Source organism: Lepidothrix coronata, unplaced genomic scaffold, assembly GCF_001604755.1.
Source record: "Lepidothrix coronata isolate B3197 unplaced genomic scaffold, Lepidothrix_coronata-1.0 Scaffold51, whole genome shotgun sequence".
In the NCBI taxonomy this organism is placed as follows: Eukaryota; Metazoa; Chordata; class Aves; order Passeriformes; family Pipridae; genus Lepidothrix; species Lepidothrix coronata.
The window spans coordinates 763,373-788,583 of NW_016690231.1; the positions used below are offsets into that span (position 1 = coordinate 763,373).

At 43.6% G+C, this 25,211-nt stretch overlaps 2 protein-coding genes across 7 annotated transcripts in view; one reads left to right on the forward strand and one right to left on the reverse strand.

The window, feature by feature from the left end:
• Positions 1 to 1,295, reverse strand: part of TXNRD2 (thioredoxin reductase 2) — a 49,052-nt gene extending 47,757 nt beyond the window's left edge. For both annotated transcript variants that reach the window (XM_017815441.1, XM_017815442.1), the window contains exons 1-2: positions 1,211 to 1,295; positions 537 to 605 (exon numbers count right to left, since the gene is read on the reverse strand). In XM_017815441.1, the coding sequence (XP_017670930.1) occupies positions 537 to 605; positions 1,211 to 1,280 (139 nt within the window). In that variant the 5' untranslated portion in view covers positions 1,281 to 1,295. The remainder of the gene's footprint in view (positions 1 to 536; positions 606 to 1,210) is intronic.
• COMT (catechol-O-methyltransferase) lies at positions 552 to 24,556 on the forward strand. 5 transcript variants are annotated; one of them, XM_017815444.1, is made up of 5 exons: positions 552 to 661; positions 17,320 to 17,602; positions 19,375 to 19,568; positions 20,844 to 20,975; positions 23,460 to 24,556. In XM_017815444.1, exons 1-5 carry the CDS (start codon positions 653 to 655, stop codon positions 23,637 to 23,639), a joined length of 798 nt encoding a protein of 265 aa, XP_017670933.1. In that variant the 5' UTR covers positions 552 to 652; the 3' UTR covers positions 23,640 to 24,556. The 5 variants fall into 5 exon arrangements, with proteins under 5 accessions (XP_017670933.1, XP_017670932.1, XP_017670936.1 ...); XM_017815443.1 differs by lacking the exon at positions 552 to 661 and adding an exon at positions 1,946 to 2,484; XM_017815447.1 differs by lacking the exon at positions 552 to 661 and adding an exon at positions 4,749 to 4,838.
• The last annotated feature ends 655 nt before the right edge of the window (positions 24,557 to 25,211 follow it).

Below are 25,211 nucleotides of genomic sequence, written 5' to 3' on the forward strand. Positions count from 1 at the left end.
GGAGGAAGAAACACACAAACCTAAACACAGGTACAGATAAAGGGTACAGGAGGTGATGGCTGGTGTTTGTTACTGTCTAACTCAAGATACCAGACCAGGGACCCAACCAGCCTATGTAGTCAGCAAATTCTCCAGAAGACACTTAATAACCCAGACTAGAGTCTCCAGCTTCCACCAACCCTAAAAATGCAAACTGACCTCAAATGAGATGTTCAACAACACTGCAGGCTGTTGAACACGTTACACTGAGATGCAAAGGGTCAAGGTTCTCTACAGCAGTTGAACAGTGAAATCAAAGCTTGTTAGATTTTCCCATGACAAGTGAAGAAATATTTTTTAAAAGGTTAACAACAAAGCCAAACAAGATCACTCCACCTCAGGGTGTGAATTAATTTACAGATTAACCATATAGAGCTGAGTTAATGATTAATGTGCAGGTACTGTGTTTCTTAGAAAGCTTTAGGATTACCACTAACATTTCTCATAGCTTCCTTAAACACCACTGAAGCTAAACCAAGTTATTTATACATACAAACCTTCTTTTGCACAAGCAAGGCCTCCAGACCCTCCACCAATGACCAGAAGATCATACTCATTCTTCTTTCCTGTGAAGAGGACGTGAAAACAGAAGGAAAAGAAAGAGACAAGGAAGATGGGAGAGGTATGTAAGGGCAATATCAAAAAGCACGCTGCTTTTTACAATTGATTTTTGCTGATTTGGGTTTTCTTGACTGTACTAAGGCAATGTGTTTTTTCACTAAACTAACTGGGCTGGTTTTGTGAACAAAATATGGAAAATGAAGCTACTCAAACGAAGTGGGAAAATAGATTTTTGCACAATGTCCCCAGAAGCTCCTTCTGCACAGTCAGACAGACGGAGCTGGGATCCACACAGGTCTCAGCACCACAGCGGCCGGCCCTGACACGGTCTGTCGGCGGGGTCACCCTCGAGGCTCCGCGAGCCGCGTGTGCCCGGCAGGGCGGTGGCAGGGACGCCGGGCCTGCTCCGCCTCGGCCTCCCCGCGGAGCAGCCCCGGGTCCCGGCGCGGTGCGAGGCGGCGGAGAAGCCGCAGGTGAGCGATGAGGGCACAGGGCGGCTCCTGCTTTGGGCCGTCACAGCCCCCGACCGCGGCGGGACCCCACGGCGGGCGGCGGGAAGGGCTCGGGGGACCCTCTGCGGGCGGGCCCGAGCCCCGCGGGCAGCGCGTACCTGAGAGCGCCCGCAGCGTACGGCACAACCCCGACCCGGCCCCGCGCCGCGCCCGCCGCAGCGCCGCCATGCTGTACGGCACCGGCCCCGGCCGCCGCAGCGCCGCCATGCTGTACGGCACCGGCACCGGCAGCGGCAGCGGCCCGCCAGGACCCGCGGGCTGCCCGCGCCGCGCCTGAGCCGCGCCGGGGGAGCGCGCGGGCCGAGCCCTCACGGCGCTGGGGAGGGCGGGCGCGGGATCTGGCGCTGTAGGAGCGCCTGTGTGTTAAAATCAGACGTTTGGAAGGGAAAACAACCCACCACAGTTTCCTTGACAGGCTTCCCCCCAGGTGCTGGTGCAGAAGGGGTTCGGGGAAGGCTCTTCGGGAAAGACGAGAGTCACGGTGACTGCCCAGAGAGCCTTCAGTGATATCCAGGCCCTCTTTTGTCCCCTCTGAACCGCCCATCTCTCTGTGGCAGAGCTCCTCAGCTGCGGGGCTCAGGCTGACAGAAAACTCTAAAGAGCTGGTTCGGACGGAGCCTGTCCCTTCCTCGGGGTGTTACAGACCACTCGCATTCCTGTGACCACGATCCGTTCAGGGCTCCGAGGAGGACTCGGATGCGGAGGAGCGGCTCCCTCAGCCCGGAGGCGGGAGCGGTGTGGGACAGGGAACGCGCCCCCGGAGCAGCTGTGACACGTTGGGCCCGCGATGGGGCCGGAGCTGTCAGAGCCGCCTCACAGCCCCCGGCAGCCTTTCCCGTCCCTGGGCCACATGGCAGCTGCTGATTAACCCAGACCTGCTCCGGACGGGAGTTATTAATGCCTGTAATGTCTTCTGACAGCCCCAGCTAACAGGCCTCAAAGCAGGCATCGATCAAAACAAATCAAGGGGACGCGGTTTTTCTCGTTCAGGGGCGCTCTCTGTTGGCCTTCAGTGAAGCAGAGTGCGGAGCCTGCCTGCTGCTCTCGGTGCTGGGTTGGGCGCGTTAAATGCCACCACAGCCAAACCCGAGTTTGGGACAAGAGAATCTGCCGCTTTTTCTGCAGAAAAAGGGGTTTAGAAGTCATGGATCAGTCTCTGGAGCAGGAGCCCGGCTCACAAGAGGGCAGCATCCAACCATTTTGTTTCAGACACCATCAATCCTCTGCTCCACAGCTGAAGAGAAATGGCAAGAAATTAAAATATGCGAAAGAAAGTTTTGTAGAACTGACATCACCTCCAGCGCAGTCCGATTATTTTTGTTCACTCCGTCAATGTTTGAAAATACTTGAAATAGGAATTTCTATCGCTTTGGTAAGTGGATTGATGACTTTCTCCAGTATCACCACTGTTAAAAAAAACTAAACACAAGAAAACCTCCTGCAGCACTAATCAATAAATCACTAGAAACACTCTTACCCACTGAAACAGCATTAGAAATACATGACTAGAGTGTACGGAGGGGCCTTTGAATTAAAGAAACCTAAAGCATATTCAGATATGCTTTTCAGGTACGTGCACGCAAAGTTGTTTCAGCTTTTTGTTTTAGCCACTGTTCCGAATTGAAACAGGCAGTGTTGAGCATATGCTCTTCACACAGACTTAGTTCAGACAAGTAGGATCAAGGGTAGAATTAAATCGCCCCAAACACAAAACAAGTTTATATGAAGAAAAGTCCCTGCAGCACTGTGGTGTTTTGCTAATAAGGAAAGGCCTCAAATGTAGCAAAGCAAAGCGAAACCAAATTGAACCAAATAAAAGGCAGGTGGGGTTGGCCTCTTCTGTGTTTCAAGTGAAAGGATGAGAGGAAATGCCCTTAAATTGCACTGAGCGAGGTTCAGATTAGATAGTAGAGTAAAAACTTTACCTTGAAAGAGTGGCAGGTGATGGAATAAATTGCTCGGGGGAAGATGGTGTCACTGTCTCTGGAAGTGTTCAAGAGGCATCTGCATGTGGCACTTAGGGACATGGTTTGGGGTGGTTATGGGGACCTGGGTTGACGAGGGAGTAGATGATCCTGAAGGTTTCTTTCAACTCTGATGATCCTGTGAAAGCTGTTGATAGAAATCATTATCTTTGAATAGCACCTGAAGTGGCAATTTAGGAAGGAATTGATGATAAATTTAGAATAAAGCTTCTAAACTCTTTCAAGGGTAGGATCTTGGCCAAGTGCCCATCGAAACAGCCCCACTGTACACTGGCATTACTGATTGCTTTCGTCATTTTAGAGCTCAGAGCCTAAGGGAACCAACAGCCTACACAGCCCTGGTGAGATGGTAGCTTCTCCTGGAAGTGTGTGTTCCCAGACATACCAACACACACTTTTGTGGCTCGAGAGCGGGTCATTGCTGTCCCTTGGCATCCTTCTTCAGTCAGCTGGGAACCAGAAGCATCCACAGTGCCACTGTCAGACCGTGGGAAGGGGGGTGTCACCAGCTGTACCCCACAGCCTTCCCCACCAGGACTGCCGTCTGCAGCACAAAGTTCAGAGGCTGCAGTGTGTCATTCCACTTGTTCTTGCTCACTCTCACCAGTTCCATCCTTGGGACCCACAGAGGCACAGAGCAGGGTGGGGAGGGGTTGTGCTCCTGGTGACACCGTCAGGGGGAGCAGCAGCCCCTGAGCCTTGCTGCTGTCAGCTCTGAGCAGGTGTGTCTGTGCTGCACTTCAAAAATCTTTATCAGGGACCACAGATGGATTCTGGTTATCAGATGTGTTTTCTAATGTGTCTTTGGCTCAGCTCCTGTGGCTTCCTACTCCTATTTTAACTCTTTTGTGGTTAGCATTATGTTGATTAGGTAATTGGTGATACTTTTTTTTTACATATATATATATATATATATCTTAATTTACAAACATTAAGTTCTTTAGTGGCAAATACATTCTAGTATCAGGAATCATTTATATGAAGCCTTGTGTTTCTGCAGTGAAAGCATATACTTTCAAAACCTGAGATTAAAAAAACTCCTTGCAAGATAGCTATCAGACTTAACATCATATTTCCACAGGTTTTTTTTTCAGTTTTAGCCAGTCATATTTAAAGTCATAAATTAACTTATACATTAGATGTGGTTTGGTTTATTTCCAGGGGGAGTTGTTTATTCAGTGTACTTTAAACAGTGTGGTATTAAAGGGGTAAAGGAAACACTCTGATTTAGAAATGTATAGAAATCCATTCAACAAGAAAAGATGCTTTGTAAGTCATGAATTAGTTTTAGTAAAAGGCAAACTTTCTCCTCTTGAATTTATTGTAGAGACAGCTTGGAATTTTGTATGGTTTTTCCTTTGTATGAAATACTTTGAGTACATTTATCCATGGCTCACTTAAATTCTTCCTCATGAAGATGACCAAAACCAAATACTTTTTTCTACCAAACTTTTTAGAAATTTTGACTTTTCAAGCACATCTTCTTGTCTCTCCTGTTTTTCTGGCATGGTTCCCTTTATGCCTTGTTCCCAGATCAGCAGCTTGGCAGGGTGGAGTTAAAAAGAGAGTGTCAGGTAGATACCGTCTTTGGAAGTCATCCCATTGTTTCCTTTTTGGTGGGTGGGGTGGGGAATTGATTCTGTCAGAGGCTGCATTTTGTGGCACGACCTAATTAATAATTGACAGTGGAGTCAATAAACTCTGCTGGAGCAGGGGTTGAACTCAGCCATCTCTGTGGGAGGTAGGATGTTTTGGTTTCTTACCATCTCTCCTGATTAATTGCATTTGCTGTTTGATTTCTTTTTCCACCCTTGTTTTGCTCTGCTGGTGTGTAGTGTGGTGTCCTTAGCAATGAGGAAGAGGAGCCTGTGGAAGAAAGGCATGGCAGAAGGTGAATACAAAAGAGGAAATAGTGACATAGTCCCTGGCAACTGAGGGAACCATACCCCAGAGCTACAAAAAGCTTTGTGTAGCAAGAATTTTCCAATATTACTTTTTGTTGGCTATTGCTTTGCATTGGCATGAAGGAATCTGTGGCTGTTTGCTTACCATCCAATTCTGCTATGATTTGCTGCATTTTTGGTATTTGTTTTTAAGAGCTTTGACAAATCAATCTTTAGGACAGTTAAAAGTCAAACTGATAAGGGAAGAAAATGACTAATTTTGGTTTATGAGATTGAGGTGGAGATTGGATTTCATGGGGAGTCTACAAAGTTCACGACATTTTGTTAAGATGGGACAGATTAACTAATTATTCAATTAACTAATAATTTTTTATGTAAGGTCTATAAATATATCTAAAACAACTACACTGAGGTAAGAAAAGTACAGGCATCAGAGAATTAATTTAATTTAATTGAAATTCCATTTAAAAATGTAATTCTAAAAGCATGTATGAGAACGGTTGTTCTAAGTGCCCAAAAGGGCATCTTGTTACAAAGAATACATCCTTCAGCTAGTGGTGTTTCCTCTGCTGCAAGCATTTGTGCATGAGTTCATAAACCAACAGAAATAGCTGAACATTTCACCTGTGTTGCTATTTTTCCCCTTGTTTGCTTTTGCTTTTTTTACTGTTTTCATAGGTTTGTCTGAGAGTATGAGTCGTTCAGAATTTAATCTATGCCATTTTATTCCTTCCCTCCTTAAGACAGATCTTCTGTTCATAGTTTGTCCTGAACAAGTAATTGATTGCAAGTGAGGGAAAAAACCAGCAGAAACAGATGAAGCTTCAAGTAACACCAGTTCTTGACTTCATTCAAATGCTTCAACACATATTACCAAAAAAAGGGAGGGGAGAAAAGACAGGCATGGGGTAGACTTAGCTGCTTCAGAGTTTTTGTGAGTAGTTATAAAGTCTTTGAAAGCTGAAAGTGTTTCTCAGTCTACATGATGACCTTTAAGATGCACAGTAACACAAAATAGTCTAGCCCAAACCACCACACCCTCCTATTATCTGTTCTCAGAGCACAACTTTGCTGGTCTTTCTTCTCTTGTAGCTCTTTCCTATTTTAGGTATGACCAGGCAGTTAGCTGATTCAGACATAAGTGCTGCTTCCTTTCTCTTTTGCGTGTTTCTCAGCAAGAGAAACTAATTTGGCTGTGGAAAACAGCAAATTCACATAAAAGAAAATCCCTCCTGCTATTCTGAAAATGCAAACTCAAAAGAATTTTCTTCCACTCAGTGTTTCACATGATCTATGGGTTTATGATAATGTGCTAGCTCTCCTGTCTGCCTTTGTTTAGGCTTTTAAAAACCAGTCTTTGGCCAGGATTATTAGAAGCAGGGAATGCCATTTGTTGTTATGCCAGGCATGGATTTGCTGGGAAAAGCTCTGTGCTGTGCACAGCCAGTGGGACAGCAGTGCCACGTTGCATCCTGTGACTGATCTGGGAGCTCCAGGCGGGACAGGTCTGCTCAGGCTGGTGCAGCAAGAGCAGAGCTGAGCCCTGTCAGCTGTCAGAGAGAGCCAGCCAGGTGTCCTGACCTGCTGCCAGTCATGGGATGCTGCTCCCAAGCTGATGCATCCTGGTTCTACATCTTCCCATGGATGTGCCCTGGCAATCCAGCATCCTGACGTTCTGCAATACCAAATCCATCTTTTAAGATCTTGGCCTGACATAAAAATTGTATTACACCAATATATTTATAGCTCTCCACAGTTCTCTAACCTGGATCTATTAATATGAGGGTGAATTCTTACTCTCTAGACAAGGATAAGTCATGTGAATAGTGTATAAATTTATGCACGCTGGAGTTTGTAGCATTGTTAGTATGTAAGTAAAAACTTGCAAAAATATCTGTTCTTAAACAGACCCTGTACTGAGTAAACAGGTAAACTAAAAAAAGGCATAAACCAATGTCTAACAGCTTACCAAAGAAACTTTTCTTGGAGAAAAAAAAAATCCCATAATAATATATTACAAGATTTCAACTTTCTATTAACATGGAGGCAATTTATGGACACCCAGTTTGGGTGGTTTAACCAGCTGAACCTCTGGCTTTGTCTAATTTGCAGTTATTGCCATTCACCATTTTTACTTGTATAATGAAATATCTAGACAACAGCAAGGGTTTTATCATGCAAGTAAGCAGCTGTGGGCAGGCAGAAGCAAGTTTGCTCCTCCCATGCTTCCAGCCTGAAGAATATAATTCAGCTCGAAGTTAGAAGTCTTTTAAAAGCGTCGTCATGGGACGTTGCTCAATCTGGGAAGTCTTGGCACTAATTTACGCTCCTAAACAGAAGCTGGGCTGCCCCCACCCACCAGTTCACAACTGGCTGCAGTGACCTGCAGGGACATCTCCAGAGCAGAGCTGCACACTTACACAGGGGCAGTGCTCACAGTAAGTGTTACTGGTTTAAACTCTTCTCCACAGCTCAGCAGGAAAATCAATTCTGTGTTAATTTGGACTGTGGGTGGCATGAGGGATTGTGCAGACACAACCAGCTTTTGACTGGACAGGAAATTACAGTCTGTGAAGCTGGAGTGCTGTATTGCTTATTTCATTCTTTGTTCTGCTTGATGTCTGGATTATGAGAAAATATTTGTTGAGCCAAAGCTCTATTGTACATGGAAGGGATACTTGAGAGTTGTTCTGTATGGACCTGGGCTACTGTGCTATATTGCAGGGTCTTAGTTATGTTTGGTTTAGTGTTATTACTAAAAACACTTCAGTCTTCACCTACGTCTTTTTCTCTACAATTCTTTATTCAATTCATCCACTTAAAATTTTTTTGTTTTCTCGTCATGCTCCCAGTTAGTCCCCAGTTCTTTCAAGGCCCTCTCCTATCATGTGACAAAGCCTGTTCTCAGATCTTCAGCTCCTGTTTCTGCCACATGTGATAAAAACCCCAATTTTCAAGTCTTTAAAAAGTTTCTAGGCTAGAACCTCAAACACTTGCTGACTAGGTCTGAGCTTTGCAGTGAGAATACAGGAGAGAACTACTACCACATTGCGTTTGGTTTTTTGTTTTTCTTACTAGTTTCTTCGATGGTGCAATTTAATTGCAGCTGGATTATATTGTTCCCACCTCGAAGGAAACAAAACAGACAAGCCGAGAACAAGATTTACCAGAATAAGCCTTTTCTTTTATCTTAGAGCTGTTTGTAGCAGAATAATTTCCCAACTAGAAGCTATAGAAATTCAGATGTACTGTTTATAATATATTGATTGCACCTCCTCCAGTAGTTGCCATTAAGCAATTTGCTTTGCATACCTCCCCTGCCTCCAGCAGCACTATATTTAACCCAGGTCTAGGTCTTGTTCCTACAAATTCTGCTCTGGCTGTAGCATGCCACGCCTGAGCTGAAAAAAGAACTAAATCCCCCGGGCCAAATTCATTCCTGGAGTTGCTTGATTGAACAGAGAGCATTTACCCTGAGCACAGATTTGGCTCCTACCTGACTTTGTCAGCAGTCACTGTGCTGTAACTAAGTAACGAGAGCACTGTCGTTAGGGGGTAGATGAAGAGCTTTCTCTCCGGTTATTAGAGCACCGAGCACCTTTAAGGAGTGCAGAAATCTGTGAAAGGAGGAACTGGGGAAAAGGACACCGCTCCTTTTAGAGCCCGTGTCACAGAACTGATCAGCTATTCCTGTGATGTGATCGAATGTGACTGAATACTGCAGGCTCTTGGACTCTTATTCTGTAAAATCCACAGGAGAGCAGCACAGGAAAGGATCGGAGGGAACAGCTTCTGCTATACTGAGAAAGGTACTTATTTGTATTTTCTTATTTCTCAGGCTTGACAGGATTTGTTATCTTCGATAATGTCACTGTTTTAAACAGTGGTGCCTGTGAAAGAAGTGGCGTTTTCCACGTTCTGAGTGGCACTCATTGTCAGGAAGCCAGTCCGTGGGCAGCAACAGCTTTCTCAGAGAGAGAGTAGGACATATTTGTGTGTAGTGCATTTGTACTGCATTGTAAACCTTGACAGCTGAAAGAAGTGAGATGAGATAGCCCCAACTGAATTGAAAATGTAATTTATGGCTGTAAGCATGCTGGAATGTGGTACTCATTTGTATTCAAGAAAAAGCTGAATGCAAGTCAAGCTTCAGTTCAGTCACATTTGCCTGAATAGCTGCTTTTATAAATGTTTCTCTGCACATGTATTTTAAGGGGGTTTTCCTTCTCAAGAGGGAGTTCTGCTACTGCAAAATGTCTGTGAAGAAGAGACAAAAAGCTAGTACTTTTGCTTGCTAGCCCTGTTGCTGCTTATAGAGTATCCTTCTGATGCCTCTAATAGGTATTTTTTACCTTCTGTCCTTTAAAAACAAACTCATATTTACCAATAATGTCAACTATGTCATACCAATGAGCTCCATAAACAACCTCGACTTTGTCTCTGCACTTAAGCTTACTTTTTTCTGCTTACTCAGCCATGGACTTCTCTAACAAAGCCCTCAGGTTCAGAACCATACGGATTTGCACAGCACTGCAGTATTTAAATGCAAAAGGAAAATTTCCCGATTTTTAGCTTTAGTTTGACCATATGACCACTGCAAACAATTTACTCGTCACTCATGTTTAGCAGTATTTCTTAGCAGCCTGCATCTGGTATGAGCTTTATCTCTGCCAGTCTCATACTGTTGTCTTTCAGCATTCCTTCAGGATCACTGGAAGTAGAACTGACTGGGAATTTTCTGAAAAAACATAATTTTGGCAGCAGTCCTTGAAACAAGATGTTAATGTGTGAGGCTGTCCTAACGCTCTGTCAGGAGAGATTTCTCAGAAAGCAATTTCTAGCCAAAGTAAGAGACCCTCTTTGCCCATTCCAGCTACTTTTCTGGGCAGGGCATTCACTCAGGATCTAAGACCAAGGTCTCATACCCTGCTCTGTCTCAGGTTGCCCCTTTCCACGTGGTGCTTTGGTTACCTGCTGTGCTGTGCTGTCCCACCTTGCCTGGCCTGTTAGAGCTGTTCATTTCCATAGAAACAAGTCATCATTTCAGCAAAGATTTCCCTCCTAATCTTTCAGATCCCTCAGTGGGTGTCCTCGCTACCAAGTTTCATTCACTCCCCCCCAGCCTGAAGAGCAGCTTGTGGACAGCAGGAAGCTGTTCTGGGAGAGAGACAGATTTACACTAGATTAGCTGGTAGCCTTGGAAGCAGGGCAGGAGCATGCAGGGGGATTTGGGACACTAAGGATTCAGCCCTGTGATATAAGGAGGGACTGTGAAATACGTCTGTCAGTTGATGCTCAGGAGCACAACCAGCCGTTCTGGTCTCTGCTCCTCCAGCCCTTTTCCCCCTACCCCCATTTGGGGCGAAATCATTCAACAGGAACTTGTTTTACCCCCTGGGGAACATGAAAATCTCAGCTAAGAAAACTTTTTCCAGACCAGCTCCCAGTGTGCTGTCAGGGCAGAGCACTCTGCTGTTGTCAGTGCTCTGCCTGCCAGGGGGGACTTGTACAGTGCTGCTGAGCTGCACTGACCACTGGCCTCAGCCTCTGGACAAACAGTGCAAACACATCCGGGGTGCTAGAGTGGGAGTAAGGGCTGTCAGAAACAAACCCTTCCCAGGGGTACCTGAAGGGATGGTATTCCTGAAACGCTGGCTTGCTCAAGGCACAGTAAAGAGCATCTCTTATCCTTGGAGAAGTGTCTCACCCCAAGCTCTGGCTGCAATCATGCAGAGTGTTCACCAGGCCAGGCTGGATCAGATCCACCTGTTCTTTTCCTTTCATTCAATAAGAAAAAAACTGTATTTGTTTCCTTTCAACCTGAGAGGAGGGAAAAAGACGATAAAAGGCTGTGGGGGACAGGAAATAATCACCAGAGTTCTGCATTTATAGAAGACAGAATTTTTGTAGTTATGGAAGCAAAGCTAAATTGTAGTAATTTTAAGAAGAACTAAGAGGGAAATCTAGATTTCAGGCAAGAAATAGTTAGTGAAAAATTATATAAAGTATGTTCAGATTGACATTCAGATTTTCCACTGACATTACGAAAACAAACTCCCACACTAAGTTTCCATTGAAATACAAAATACTCACATTTGGCAATATGCTGATCATTCTTCACAGTGTTGCACTCACTTGAAAATACATAAACAGTTATGAAAGAATAGCAAGTAAAAAGATATTTCTTTGACCTTTAAAAGTACTAAATTATGAAACTGTTGAATTGTGTTGCCTACAGCAACAAGGATACAATATGTTTGGCAGAAGTTAGTTTAGACTTTCTGACCAAAATACTCTGCCTTTCTTCCTCTGGGAAAAGATCAAGAAAAGCAAAATGCCACAAAACAGAGATTGCCTCATTCAGGACAGCATAGCACTGGGAGTCAGGAACTCCAGTCCCAGCCATGGCCCAGATCTCCTCTGGCCTAGTGCAGGACGTTAAAATATGTGTAGAAATGTGCTGACTGCTCTGCATTGTTTTCACAGTGCTCCATAAACATTATTAGTATGCAAATCCTCTGCATACTTGTGTGCATGAGATACTTAAAAGCATAATTTCAGCAGAAGCTTTTAAAAAGTTTGAACTTAAAACCTTTTAAACCCTTTTCTAAAAGCAGGGGGTACACCTACCTCCTTCACACACAGCTCTGGGAGGGTTAATCTGTTGATTTGTATGGCCTGTGTAGAAAAAACCCTCAAAATTGTTTGCAACTGAACATTCTTCTCTCTGCAGATTCAGCAGCAGTGACTCTGCAGTGTTACACCCCGTTGTCCCCAGGCACTCCACTATTGTGGACCATTTCTATTATCCTCAATGCCATCAGACCAGCAGAGAGGATCTTTTCTGAAGAAAGGTTGAATGATATAAATTTACCAAGTGCTCCCCATTCACCAGGTTATGTGAGCTAATAAAGTCAAAATTAGATTCTAAACCCTCTAGCATCAGAATGCTAAAGTACTGTCTGAATGCTTGGAGACTCCTAATAAACTCTTAACCAACCAGTACTTGGCAGTTAGATTAAATACAGGAAAAATTATAGCAGGACTGGCTGTAACATCATCTTTCCTCAAAGGCCTCAATTGTCAGCAGGCTGAAAGCACTTAAGGAAAGTGTTTGAAGCACTGCTTGTCTCCTCTTTTCCCCAGTTGTTTGTAAACTCAGGAATAATAATGTCACATAGGCATTTGCTGCCTTGGTATCCCAAAATCGTGTTCTTTAGTTAATGCAGATAAAATCCCCTTGTCTTTCCTCGGGTGTTATCCATATATTCATAGCAGGGACTTTTCTGAAAAAGTTTAGTACAACTTTACAACTTCAACTTGCTCTTGTGGCAACACAGATGTAGGTAAGACAGCTCATGCAAGATCAGAAAAACGTTGCCAAAATGAGACTCAAACTCAGGATCACAAAGGTTACTTTCATTCCAGCCCTGGAGAATAGCAGTCTAATATAAGTACTGTCTTTGTAGAAAAAAGATTTTTAAATAATGTTTAGGCCTTAATTTTCAGTACAAAGCAAAGCAATATCAGTTTATCCAAGCTAAAATTGTAATGAGAGGCTCTGTAATTAGGCTTAGAAGGATTCACTTTGATTAGAAAAATGTCCTATCCAACCACTTTCAACCTCCCAGGTATTTGAATATCTGACATCTCTTATTTTGGCATCTGCAGGGAATGACATCTTGTTAATTACTCATGATCATACTCCATTTTTATGGCTTTAGAAAGACTGGAGATCCTGTAATAGTAAGGGGATCCTGAATGCCCTGACTCAACAACTGTTGGCAGCTAACAGGTCCCTAAGTCCGAGCCAGTCTCTGGAGGCTTCTTTTATAGCCATTGGAATGACTTAGGTGTTTTATTGACAAAGGCAGGTAAGTTGGGACAGCATATTCCCACATTTTGTGTCTGCTTCTCTCTTTGAAAGTGCCTTTTTATATCTCTGGAAGCTGAAGCAGAGGTACCGCATTCAAGCACTGATTGTTTGATTATGGTTTGCAGCAGGGGAAACTGCTGAACTGCACTATCCAGTTACCAGTTGGGCTTATGAAACCTGCCAGAATGAGGAAGATTAGATGCATAAGAAAATAACTCAGTGCTTTAGAAAGGCTCATCAGTAGTTTGACAGGTCTGGGCATGAAATTTTAATATGTTTTCTTTTAAACTCCGTCTTCTCAGAAGCAGATGTAGTGATACGTGTTATTCATTCCTTTCCAGAACATTGTCCCTCCAGTTCTGTTTATTCTCTTGCTCAATTTTTCATTTGCCTACTCTTTTCCACTTCAAATTTTAGCTTTCAAAGAGCAGGCTCACTTTCTTATGGTGTTTCTAAAGCACAGAAGAGGTTGCAGTGCTAACCTGTGTATTTGGAACCTCAGTACAAGCATTAAATAATAAGAGCAGCTGCCTTGTAATAAGTGGTTATGGGAAACTTGACTGTGTGCAAGTTCAGTTTTATTGCATACTTAATGAGTCTCATGAATCCACATTAAAGCTAAAATTACAGTTGCATTTTCTAAAGCTGTCATAACATGACTGTCTCCTAGGTAGTGGTAGTTTTAAATTGGTTGAATTACACACTTAATTTTCATATCAAATATTTTCCAGCTAAGAATATGAAAGCAATTACCTGTTTTGGTACAGATCCTTTTTCCCCTCTGGGTGCATGACCATCACCAGTGCATCTTGCTCTTGGCAGTCTGCCTTTACAGTCTATTGCTGTAAATTTATTTTCAACCTAAAAAACCAGAAATTAAGATGGACAAACTTTGAAAAAAACTGTGTTAAAAAAAAAAAAAAGAAAAGAAAACCAAGACATGTCTGTTTTGCTCCTTTTAGAAGGTACTTTCCCTGGAAATTGCTTTTCAGGATAATTGCCTCCTAAAGGAGCTTTGCTAAGAACAACCCATCCAGCTGGTTTATGAAGGTGCTGGGCTGTTATACAGCAATATTAATAATAAAAAACACAATAGCTGAAAAACATTCCTTGATACTGCAGAAATAAGTGAACTTGTCTAGGAACAGAAAAAGCAGCATGTACTCTAAAGGTTGTTGCTACCTGTGAGCATCCTCTGAGGGTCTGTGGAGGCCGGTGGGCTCTGCTGTTGTATTTTGTAGCACTCGAGTGCGACTCAAAAGTGCAAAGATCTCAGGCACTGAAAAAAAGGATCCCTTTGAGCACCTGATTATAGGAATGGCCAAGCTGAATTGCTTCCTTGCTTAAAGATCATCCCCAAATCACACACATTTGAGTTTAAATTTATAGCATTTTTTTGTCTTCTTGACAAATGTGTTACACAAGAGGTGTAAGCAAACCAGTGGTAACAGGATTTCACTGTCAAGCAGGTCCTTCTTGCCAAGGTACAAAAGGAAGGCTTCACAGGCTCTGTAAAGAGTCTCAGCATTGCTGCAGGAACAGGGAGGGAGCCCAGGGAAGCTGCCTCTCCCTGTTGGAGAAATCCCATCAAATGGTCTCATATTCATGCTAAACAACAAAGGAGGGAACTGTTCCCCCCAAATAACCCCCCTAGTTCACCCTGCTGCTATCAGCCATTTTTGCTGTCTGGCAGATCTGTGAAGGGCAGCCCCAAACACACTGGCAGAACCTCAGAGTGCCAAAGCAACAGTCTGGGGCAAGGGCTGCTCAGAGGATGCCAAAGGATCCCTTGTAAGCAGAGGATTGTGCCCGCCCTTAGTCTGAACCAGCTCTGAATGCCACAGTCAGTGCTGGAGGGACCTGACCCTGCTGGACTGCCCCCAAGTCATGGGCATGCAGGGCTCACAGCTCCCCTTGGCCAGAGGGGGGAAGGTTGGATACCCACTGGCATCAGGAAATGGTTTCTGGGCTCCATCCATTCGCTCCAGTTCAGAATAATTCTCTCTTACCTGTGTCAGTAATCCAAATCCATCAACAGCAACCATGCAATCAACTCAGCCATGAAAGTCAAGTAAAGACAAGCCAAGTGAAACTAGAGAGATATTTTATGTTAAACTAACAATATTTTCATAGCCCAGCCCAAGTTCTCAGTGGACAGATTATGTGGAACATTTTCATGTAGGAGAACTGGAAAGAGCTGAAATCGTGCCTGGGAGGTGCAGGACAATTGGGCCTGGGCAGTAGAACTGCTACTGCATAGAAGGAAGGAGGAAAAACTGACATCCAGGCCATCCTGATCCCATTGAGGTAAAGAAGCAGGTTCATATTAAACAGAAAGTCCAAGAAGCAAGATTTTCATGTGCTAATGACAGTGGCAAGCCCTGAAAGGAAATGTCTCAGGTCAGACTTTGCAAGGAAAGCATTAAAGGTAACTATCAACACTGGTGACTACTTAAAAGCAAAAGATATAGACTTTTAACTGCTCCAAACAACTCATACTTGCTCTGCAACTCAGATAAGTGGATGGGTGAACAAAATCAGCTGTACTGTGTCTTGAAATATCTCCATGGAAACTCAGTCATCTTCTGAAGTCAAAATGTGTTCTGCATGATGATTCAATAAATCAGTGGCATAGATTTTCCCCATGTGTATGTGCCAAGTCCCACTACAGAATAGAGGTCTGAAAATCCATAAAATTTAGGGTTTTCCTGGGACAATTTTGAGGAAGGTAAGCAAGAACAGAATATTTCATAGAATCATACAGCCCCTTTGCCTCTGGTCTTGGGCAACTTAGGCAAAATTTTTGATGATATTGTAGCTCCAGCTGGAGCAATGAACTCCAGGTAGGTGGAACATTAATACCAAGTGCAAGTGGAAGCTGTTCACCACGTTCAGCAAGATGGAAGAGAAAGAGATTTAATAGGAGGAAAAAGGCTAGAAAGAATTGCGTGTCATGTGCTTTAAAAATAACAGTTTAAAAAGCAGGGCTACTACATCCACTCTGCTGAGGTTAAGGAATTGGTTCTGAATCCTTTAGACCTGTGTTCAAATGCCTGATTGGGTTCAAGAACCAATGAACTTGGCATTCCTTCATCCTATTACTGATTGAAGCACGTTCCAGCCTGGGCTCTCCTCCCAGGGGACAACTCCAGCCTCTGCTTGCGGGAAGCTGGGGTGGAAAAGTGGAGGTGTTATGAGAAACGAGGTGTGTTTGGAGTTGTGCAAGAGAAGCTTCATGTGCAGAAGAGTCCTCAGGCAAATCAAACCCCTTGGTTTGGCACCATCTCAAAGGCTAAAACAATTGCTTAATTTTAAGAACCCTTTCTTTATCAGATCTTTTGTCCTGTGACTCCTGTGTGGAAGTAAATGCACCTTCCTGTCCACTGGCTTGCCTGAAATCCAGCAGAGTAAGGGGCTTTGATGGGATTTATTGTGTGAACTGTACAGGCTGACATGCATCCCATCTGCTGAATGTTACATTCAGGTGCCCTGAACTCACCAACAGGAACACACCCCACGCCTTGCTGCCCACACAGAAGCCCCTGCAGCTCTGACACTGAATTTCAGGGGAGAACAGGCACAATCTCATCGGAGCAGTTGAACTGGCCCATCAGAAAAGTACAGCATGCCCTTCTGTTACATCTCTTCAGTTTAATGAGCCTGAGAATTACTCTGATCCAGCTTTATGTTTTTAAAACCAGTGAGAAAGCATCCTCACTTTATAAAAGGCAATGCATATTTTTTTATCCTCAAAAGTGTCAGAATGATGGCTCATGTCAAGGGTTTTATAAGCAGGAAAAAAGCTTCTATTTTCTGAAAACCAGTTCCCCTTGGTACCTCTGCTGCAGGCTCTGGAAGGAAGGGGGCTGGTCCAGTCCTCCTGAGACATGAAGCTGAGGTTCTGTGCAGAGCAGGTGCTGGCAGGGCAGTGACTCGGGCCCTGCAGACTGCTTTGAACAGAACATCCCCTAACAGTGCCCTTGGCTGCCGATACTGTGCTCAAAATGCATATTTTCTTACCAAGGCCAGCTTAGAAGTTAAAAATGTGGTTAATAATTAGGGGAGTGGGATCACATGCAGACTCCAATTTAAGCTTTTAAATCCTTGGGAATACAGTCAGGACACATTTGGTGCTGGGAAGCTCTGTGGTGGCACACTTGGAGCCAGGACTGAGCAGCTGTGTGGGGGCAGGGACCAGAGAATGAAATAAAGCTACTTGTTGACTGCCTGTAAAATTGGCTTCTAAAGGGAGTGCCACGGAGCACCCTCCATTGCCAAGGGACAGAGAGTCCTTTTCAGCTACTCTAGATAAAACCATAATTACACTCTGTGTGTTCCTGTTCAGAACGGTTGGTTGTGGGTTATTCAGTTTAATATTTAAAAACAGGATAGTCCTCTCCCATGCCACCTTAACCCTGGGCTGTTTTTCTCTTTCCTTCCAGATGCTGGAGAGCTCTTCAGCCCCTTTGTTCATTGTCTTCATCCTGCTTTTCATTTTGCTGCTCTTTGTGGTGCTCATCAGGAAAAACGGCACTGCCGCCCTTATCTGGAATGAAATAATCCGGGAGAAAGTCACCAATTTCATCATGAACCAGAGCAAAGAACAGAGGATTTTAAATTTCGTGCTGCAGAACGCGGTGCGAGGAGACCCCCGGAGCGTGGTGGACACCATAGACAAATACTGCTCCCAGAAGGAGTGGGCCATGAACGTGGGCAATGAGAAAGGTAACTGCAGCAGGGATCAGACCCTTCAGGACTAGCACAGAGCAGGACAGCTCATTGTACTCACATGGGAACCTCCATCTGCTGCTGCTGCAAAACAAGCACCCCCCCAGGCCTGTGGGCAGTGCTGCCCGCTCGGGGGGAGGGTTTGCACCGGGGTGTCCACTGACCCATCCACCAAGTCACAGGACCAAAGCTGGGGTTTGTGTAGTGCACACTGAGAGTGTGTGAGCAGAGGGTGACAATTTATGGGGAAAATCTCGGGTTGTGTTACACCTCAGTTCCTACACAGGGTCCCCTTAAGGCATAGTTCATTATGGTATGTACTTTCAGATCCTTAACAAGATAGTAAATTGAAAAAAAAAGAAGGATGTTAAACTATATGAATTTTGTGTATGCAAGCATAAGTTAGAAGTTTCTGTTGAAGAAAGAAATCCTTCCCATGTCACACAGTGTCAGACACTTGCTATTTAGCAAGCAAATCATCTTGTTCTTGTCTCCTAAAGGAAAGTATGGCAACAAAAAATTTTTTTCTTAGCTGCAGGAAAGTGGCAATCTTTTCAAAAAACTATAATGGAAAATGTTAACATGTTCCCTTATGTATTAGAAACAAAAGTACCTCTTGCTGGGAAGTTGCAGGGGAAATATGCTTAGTCTGGGATTATCACAGTTAATGAAATACAACTCTAAGCATTGTAATAAAAATACTTCTCTGTCATGGGTATATTTTTTGAAAGTAGCTCCTCATTGTAAAAGGCAGAGTAGGAATTCTTAAAGCTCCAAACTTTGAACATTTGTGATTATATTCTTAATAATTTCACTCTAGTTTTGCTCTGATAAGATGGCCTTTCCTCAGATAAGAGCCATTAAAGTTAATGCATCTTTAGTTTCTAAGATTTCAAGTGACCACATGGCCTCAAGATGCATCATCATTATCATCATCATTATCACAATATTCATAAACAAATAACACCCAGAAAAATATCACTTAATGAAGTGTATACAGACATTGAAAAATTCCATGGCTTAGTGTAAAATCCCTTCAAATACTTTTCAGTTTAGTTATCTAGTTTCCAGCCATACAACTAAGAGGAAATAGTTTTCTCACCCATAAATCCTTTTCTTCAGAAGGACACAATACAGTACACTGTCACTTCTTTTTGGGAACATTTTTGTTGCTCACAATTGACTAATGTTTTCCATCCCACAAAGTCATGTAGTGAATCCAATTATTTTGTGACTTTGTATATAGATTTTTCTTTTTTCCTTTAAAGATCAGTATTTAGGATAAGAAATTTTGTACCAGACTACAGCATGTAACATGTGCTACAACCAAGAGCATTCAAAATTCAGGAGTTATATATTTCACAAATATAGCCAGTTTCTGCAAAAAATTCTTGGAAAAAACCACTACATTTCCCCCCCTAACACTATAAATTAGTTAATTCAGCGAATTATATAAGTTACTTTCTGGGAATATAAGTTAAATCACGGAATTCTTTACTCAGAAATGTTTATTGTTATTATTGTAAACTATGGGGTTTTTTTAGTTGAAAAAATATTGAAAACTTCAAATGTCAACTTTGTGATCAACTCGATCACAAATAAGCCAGTTTGCCAAGGATAGGGTATAAAATTTAACATCAAGCCTTCATTTTTGAATGTCCTGAGCAACTGAGCACATGGATTTTGTAAGTTCCTTGTCACTAACTTGCTCTTCTGTATGTGAACCAGCTTGCTTTTGTCCAAAGGTAACCTATTTGCATTTTAATCAGGTTTGATTTTAGACAAGACAGTGGAAGAGGTGAACCCCTCGGTTGCCCTGGAGCTGGGCTCGTACTGTGGCTACTCAGCAGTGAGGATTGCCCGGCTCCTCAAGGCAGGGGCTCGTCTGCTCACTGTGGAGTTCAACCCAGAGTTTGCTGCCATAGCCAGACAGATGATTGAGTTTGCTGGAGTACAAGACAAGGTAAATACCATTTTGTCTGTGACCACAAGAGCAAAACTGGTTAGAATTTGTATTCTTTCTTTTTTCTTGCACCCACAAGTCCTTCTTAGTTTAACCAGCTCCCTGCCAAGTTCCATCCCTGCCTTCCCACAGCAGTACAGCTGAGGACTCCACTGGGTTATCTCCCAGACTAGAATGCTGCTTTCCTCTATAAAAACAAAAAGGTTCTAATTTCTGTCAAGACTGACTACAAAAAACTGAACCACAGTCTAGTTTGTTACAAAAGCTCACTAGAAACAGCTGTACTATGTGCAATGGACTTCAAATGAGAAGAATTTACCCAAATCTAGTTGGTCACTATATATCTATCTATATATATCTATATGTATCTATATATCTGAATTTTGTGCATGGAGGTGTCTTGACTCTCTGTACAGTTGGTTGAGATGCAGGTGTTTCCAGTCTAGAATCCATCTCATCCCAAGGCAGAGATCTGCAGCAGGTTGGGGGATTCCTGCCTGGAAGTGCCCATTTGCCTGACAGCTCACTTAGTGGAGCTGAGAACACCAGGGAAAATAAACCCCACCACGGACCTTCTAACATGCTTCTGAACTCTTTGAAGAGAACCTGAAGTACTACTGACATCTAAAACTGCATTTTCCCCATCTGATTTAATCTCTGAGCAGCTGTGAGTCATAAACCAGACATTTCCCCAGCACTTTCTGCCTCCTCTCACAGTATGTGGTGCTTGCCTGACAAACCCACGTGCAGCAGCTGCCCCCAGTTTAACAGTGCTCACACCAGCAAACCTGGTGGGAAGATAGAACAGCCTCTGGCCTGCCCCTTTCCTCTCCTGGCCATAGCAATTTGACATACTGTAGCCTCCAGCTTTATTCTAAACTAACCTGGTCTCTGCATTTTTTGGTTCCCTTGGACTGTAAGATTCAACTGAGATGTAACTAGAAAAAGTAATTAAAGTATATTTTTCAACAGGAGATTCCCATGTTCCCAGTAAAGATACACATTATCCAACAGAAACAACAGGTCACTTTTGCTGCTGTTATTTTAAAAAAACAACAAGATCCCAAAACACCCAAATCCATATTTGGGAACATAACTGAGTTGGTTTGTCAAAAAGAAAAAAGTACACCTTATCTAACCCTGTTGAGATAATTCAATTGACACAATACTGAGCTATACAGAGGATTGCTGATGTCTGGCCACAATTTAAAATGAGCTAAAAGCATGTGCTTTTTCTTAATGGTTCACAATTCATCAGATGGATTTGTATTTCAGGTTAAACTCCTAGAAGGCCCTTCACAGGAAATTATCCCCCAGCTGAAAAAAAAATATGAAGTAGATACTTTGGATTTTGTGTTCCTGGACCACTGGAAAGACAGATACACACCAGACACCATCCTGCTTCAGGTCAGTTTGCACAATTCCAGTCTTAAAAGTGAAGTAGCAAATGCCTTGATGTTTGCGAGGTCTCTGTTCTTTATGAGGGACCTCCTCTGCTGTAAACTGGCAGCCAAAATAGCAACCTTACAGGAAAAGAGGATTGGAAGGCCAGGACTCCAAACCTTTGTTGAGAGTAACTGCTGACACTACACAGCTCAGGGCCTGGCAGAGCACTGCTGAGCCATCCTGCTTCCTGAGCAGGCAGGGGAGCACAAATCCCTCCTGGAGGAGCAATGGGCTGGGTCTCACACCCCCCAGGAGTGGTCACCAACCAGAACACCTGACCCAAACCCCATCCTGATCCTGGGAGAGGTGAGACTTACAACCTGCATGTCCCAGCTCCACCTCTCCCATTTCCTCATACCTTTTGTTTGCCTGGGTCTGTGGTGCCAGCAGAGCCTCCTGAGGAAACACCCTTTTGGTGGCACTGCTGGGTGTCACTGTTCTGTGAGTCTTTACACTCCACCTAATTAATGGGCTGGAAAGCAACCTTCAGAGACTGCCCCAGCCAGGCACTTCCCAGGGAAATGCTGTCTAACTCTATGGCCAGCCCCAAATGTGGGAAAACTATGTTCATTTCTTCCCAAGCTGCCTTACCCATTCCTGTGAGCATTGCACAACGAGTTGGCTGCAGCAGCAGCAGGCAGTGATAGGTGAGATAACTGCTGGAGCACTTCTGCATAGGAAGGTATTTTCAGGTGTTAAATAACTGAGATTCACAACATCTCTATCTATGAACACAACACACACAGATACTCTCCTGCCTTAGGAGCTGCAGGCTGATTTTCTACAACTGCCTGTTTGTATGGAAGAGTCATTTTGCAATTATTTTCTTCACAAATAAATCCACTTTTTTTGAGCCTGCCTCTTACACTGAGAACCTGCCAAGTACTTTCTGACCCCTTGTGGACTACATTATTATTTTCTGATCCAGGCTCCTCTGTTTTTTAGTTTTAGTCCTGTCCTCCAGAAAGCTGTTTGAAAAGGAAATTTGTTTGGGGTTATGAACAGCCAGTATTGAATTTACACAGCAGTAGCTGAAGAAAATGTTTCCTCCCTACAGTTGTTTTGTACTCAGAGAATGCTTTCTTTTAAACTGCTGTGTGAGGATGACTGAACTCTTTCCACTGGGAAGAGCCAGTGCATCCTTATCAGAGCTCAGCCTTCGAAACACAGCCAAAATAAACTTATCCCAAAAAAGGTTGTTTGGTTCCATGGTAGTGGTCAGTCTGATGCAACTGTGGGACAAAGTTGCAATAAATCCCCCAAGAAAATTAAGAGCAGAAAGACAAAGAAAAGATCCTCCCATTTTCTCAGATGTTACAAACCTTCCAACATGCACCCTTGGCAGGTATCACAATATGAACAGCGACTATGAAGTACGAATATAAAATATTCAGATGAAATATGTACACTGAAAGTGGTCCAGACATGCACTTCTAGAAAAGCCAGACACGAGGAGCATCTGAACTCCTGATGACCAGTGGAAAATCCAGTATGTTGTCTCTTGTAGGGCTCTGTAAGCTGTGCAGTACAAACAGTCTGAGGGCATTGGACTCTAAAACCCTGCTCCTGTGCTGGCTGTGCTCAGTCCCCAGAGGCAGGAGCAGGGAGCTGAGCAGCCTCTGCAGCACACCCAACAACAGAGCTGCTCTCACACACTGCCACTGCAAACACACCCCGTGCTCTGGCTCCAACTGCTGCCTGTAACCACAGGGTAACGACCAGCCTGATTAGCAAGACTTTGTTTTAAAACAGCTGGTAAGCTCAGATAAGCAACTTCTCCTAGACAAGAATACCAGTAAAAACCAGGTTTGTAGGTTTACTGAGGATAAACATTGCACTTGAAGTGACTATTGCAAGTTAATTATGCCTTGTGGAAATTTGTCAGTGATCTTCATTGTGTGCAAACTCTGCTTCGTGCCCAGATCCTGAACAAAATCACAGGAAATTGTTTAAGATGAAAGGAAAGCAAGCACAGAAAAATCTCTTTTATTCACTTAGTGGTTTTGGAGTCTGACTGAGACAGGCCAAAGCACACTGGTATGTGCTAGTTTCTCAGGTGACCTGAAGAGCTACTACAACAGTTTAATGCCACATTAAAGAAGTTTTTAAACATTAGGCATGACAGCCAAAACAAGGCCACCTTACTGATCCCATAGAGATAGTTGGAAACAAGCTGAGGAACAAACTGCACACCTCCACTGGGCTTCATCTGCTGTTTCAGAACCAGCCTCTCTAATGTTCTACTCATCATGCTAAAAGTCAGTCTATGACCACAAAGGATCCTGCAGTTACTCAGCTTCTCCCAGCTCCTCTCCCTTCCAGACCCAGCCCACAGTGGGTTTCTGGCTGCAGGCACTCGAGTGGGGCCTGGTTACATGACAGGACATTACAGTCAGGCCAGTGTCTGCTTAACAGCCCCTGTGAAGCCATTTCTCTTCTTTCCAGGAATGCAACCTGCTGAGGAAGGGCTCAGTTCTCCTGGCTGACAATGTCATTTTCCCAGGAGCTCCAGATTTCCTGACCTACGTCCGCAAGAGCCCCCATTTCCAGTGCACTAACTATCCATCCCATCTGGAATACATGCAAGTGGAAGATGCTATGGAAAAGGCTGTGTTTTTGGGATAAAGAGAGCCATTGATACTCAACCTTTGTTTCAAATGATGTAAATGCAGCTGCACAGGTTAACTTGTCCATGCTCTAATTTTTGGGGAGGGTTTTTTAATTACTTTTATTTTGAAGCCTGTAATTAAAGCAAGTGCTAGTGGAGATCTTTTTAGACTAGGTGGAAACCAAGACTGGGAGTGAGCAGGGTAACTGCTCTGTGCCATTGTTCCACATAATTCAGCAAACCCAAGGTGATGCACATTGCCTTGCCTTGACCAAGACATCATCTAACAACAGAGTCTGTTATTTTGAGCTCAAAGCTGAACAACCACAGTTTGGGCTTAGGGCAAGGTGGAGAAATACACTGCAACTTCTGAAGACTTGTGTCCCCAAGCTGAACTCATTAATGGCTCTCAAGAGTAGAAAAAAGCAGGCATGTTGCTAAAAAAGACCATTTCAGGTGCCGTAATTTTGCTCAGTTACTATCATGCCACCTTAATGCAGTGAAGGTCCTATAGTGATATCAGATACTTTTTTGCATATTTACTGCAAAAGTTAATAATCTCTATGTGAGAGAAAAGAGCACACACACTGAAAGATGAAAGACCCATGCAGTGATGAGAAAAACAAAACAGAATTTTGCAAAATACAAACAAATAAAATTATTAACCTGCCCATGGAAATGGAGGGAACACTGAAGTAGTAAACAGATTAAAATAAACACAGTAACAGACAGAGAACAAAAGGAGCAGACTCCTCCCAAAAGCATACAAAACTGTGTAATATTTGACCTTGAGAAAATGCTGTTTATCTCCTCGTTATACTGTATATACATAGGATGTGATTTTTAGGGGCAGGGCAAGCTGCTTACTCTGAAGTGCTGTGTTATGTTTAAGGCACTGTATAAAAATAAAGCCAAGAGAGAATGGTTTCCCCAGGTGGGTCCTGGTTCACTCAGTGCTGTTAAAGCTCGGGAACAGTGGGGGTTGTCATGGAGAAGACACAAAGCCAAATCTGAAGTCTCCCACTCACCTGAACAAGGCACCAATCCAGTGGCAGTTCCCAGCACGTCCTGCTGTGATTATATAATAAAGTAAACGGTTGTATTTATAAATAAAACATAAAAAACAATAGAGCAGGGACGTGACTTCCATTGTCTCCCAGGAATTCTGCACTACACTTGGGAATTCCAGCCTCAAAACAGCCACAGAAAGATCCAACAGTTGCAAATCAGAGTGAAAATCAGGGATAACCATTCTCATCTTTCCCAGAATGAATTCTTTCAGGCCTGTTAGGAGTTTCTTCCTTTCATAGCCCACCCTCCTGCAGTGGTACCTACCCTGGCCTGGGTGCTGCACAAAATCCACCTCCAGGACACCAGTGAGGAGCAGAGGATCACCACACAGTACAGAGACATCACTGACCAGAACATTTTTCTGTACACCTGAGGTCACAACCCCAAAGAATCCTCTCTCGTTTCTGGACTTAAACCCCTTTGCACTCCACAGACACTCCTGCCACTGCAGGGCACATCACCAGAGCCAGGAACAAACCAGCCTCAGGTACCCGCTGAGGGATGTGTAAGGCTAAGCA

Bases quoted from the DNA above. Each gene is read 5' to 3' on its own strand.
- COMT (XM_017815443.1), top strand. From the start codon at position 2,257: ATGGATCAGTCTCTGGAGCAGGAGCCCGGCTCACAAGAGGGCAGCATC. The intron at 19,569-20,843 runs GTAAATACCATT...TTTGTATTTCAG, and splicing joins TTGCTGGAGTACAAGACAAG to GTTAAACTCCTAGAAGGCCC. The intron at 20,976-23,459 runs GTCAGTTTGCAC...TCTTCTTTCCAG, and splicing joins CAGACACCATCCTGCTTCAG to GAATGCAACCTGCTGAGGAA.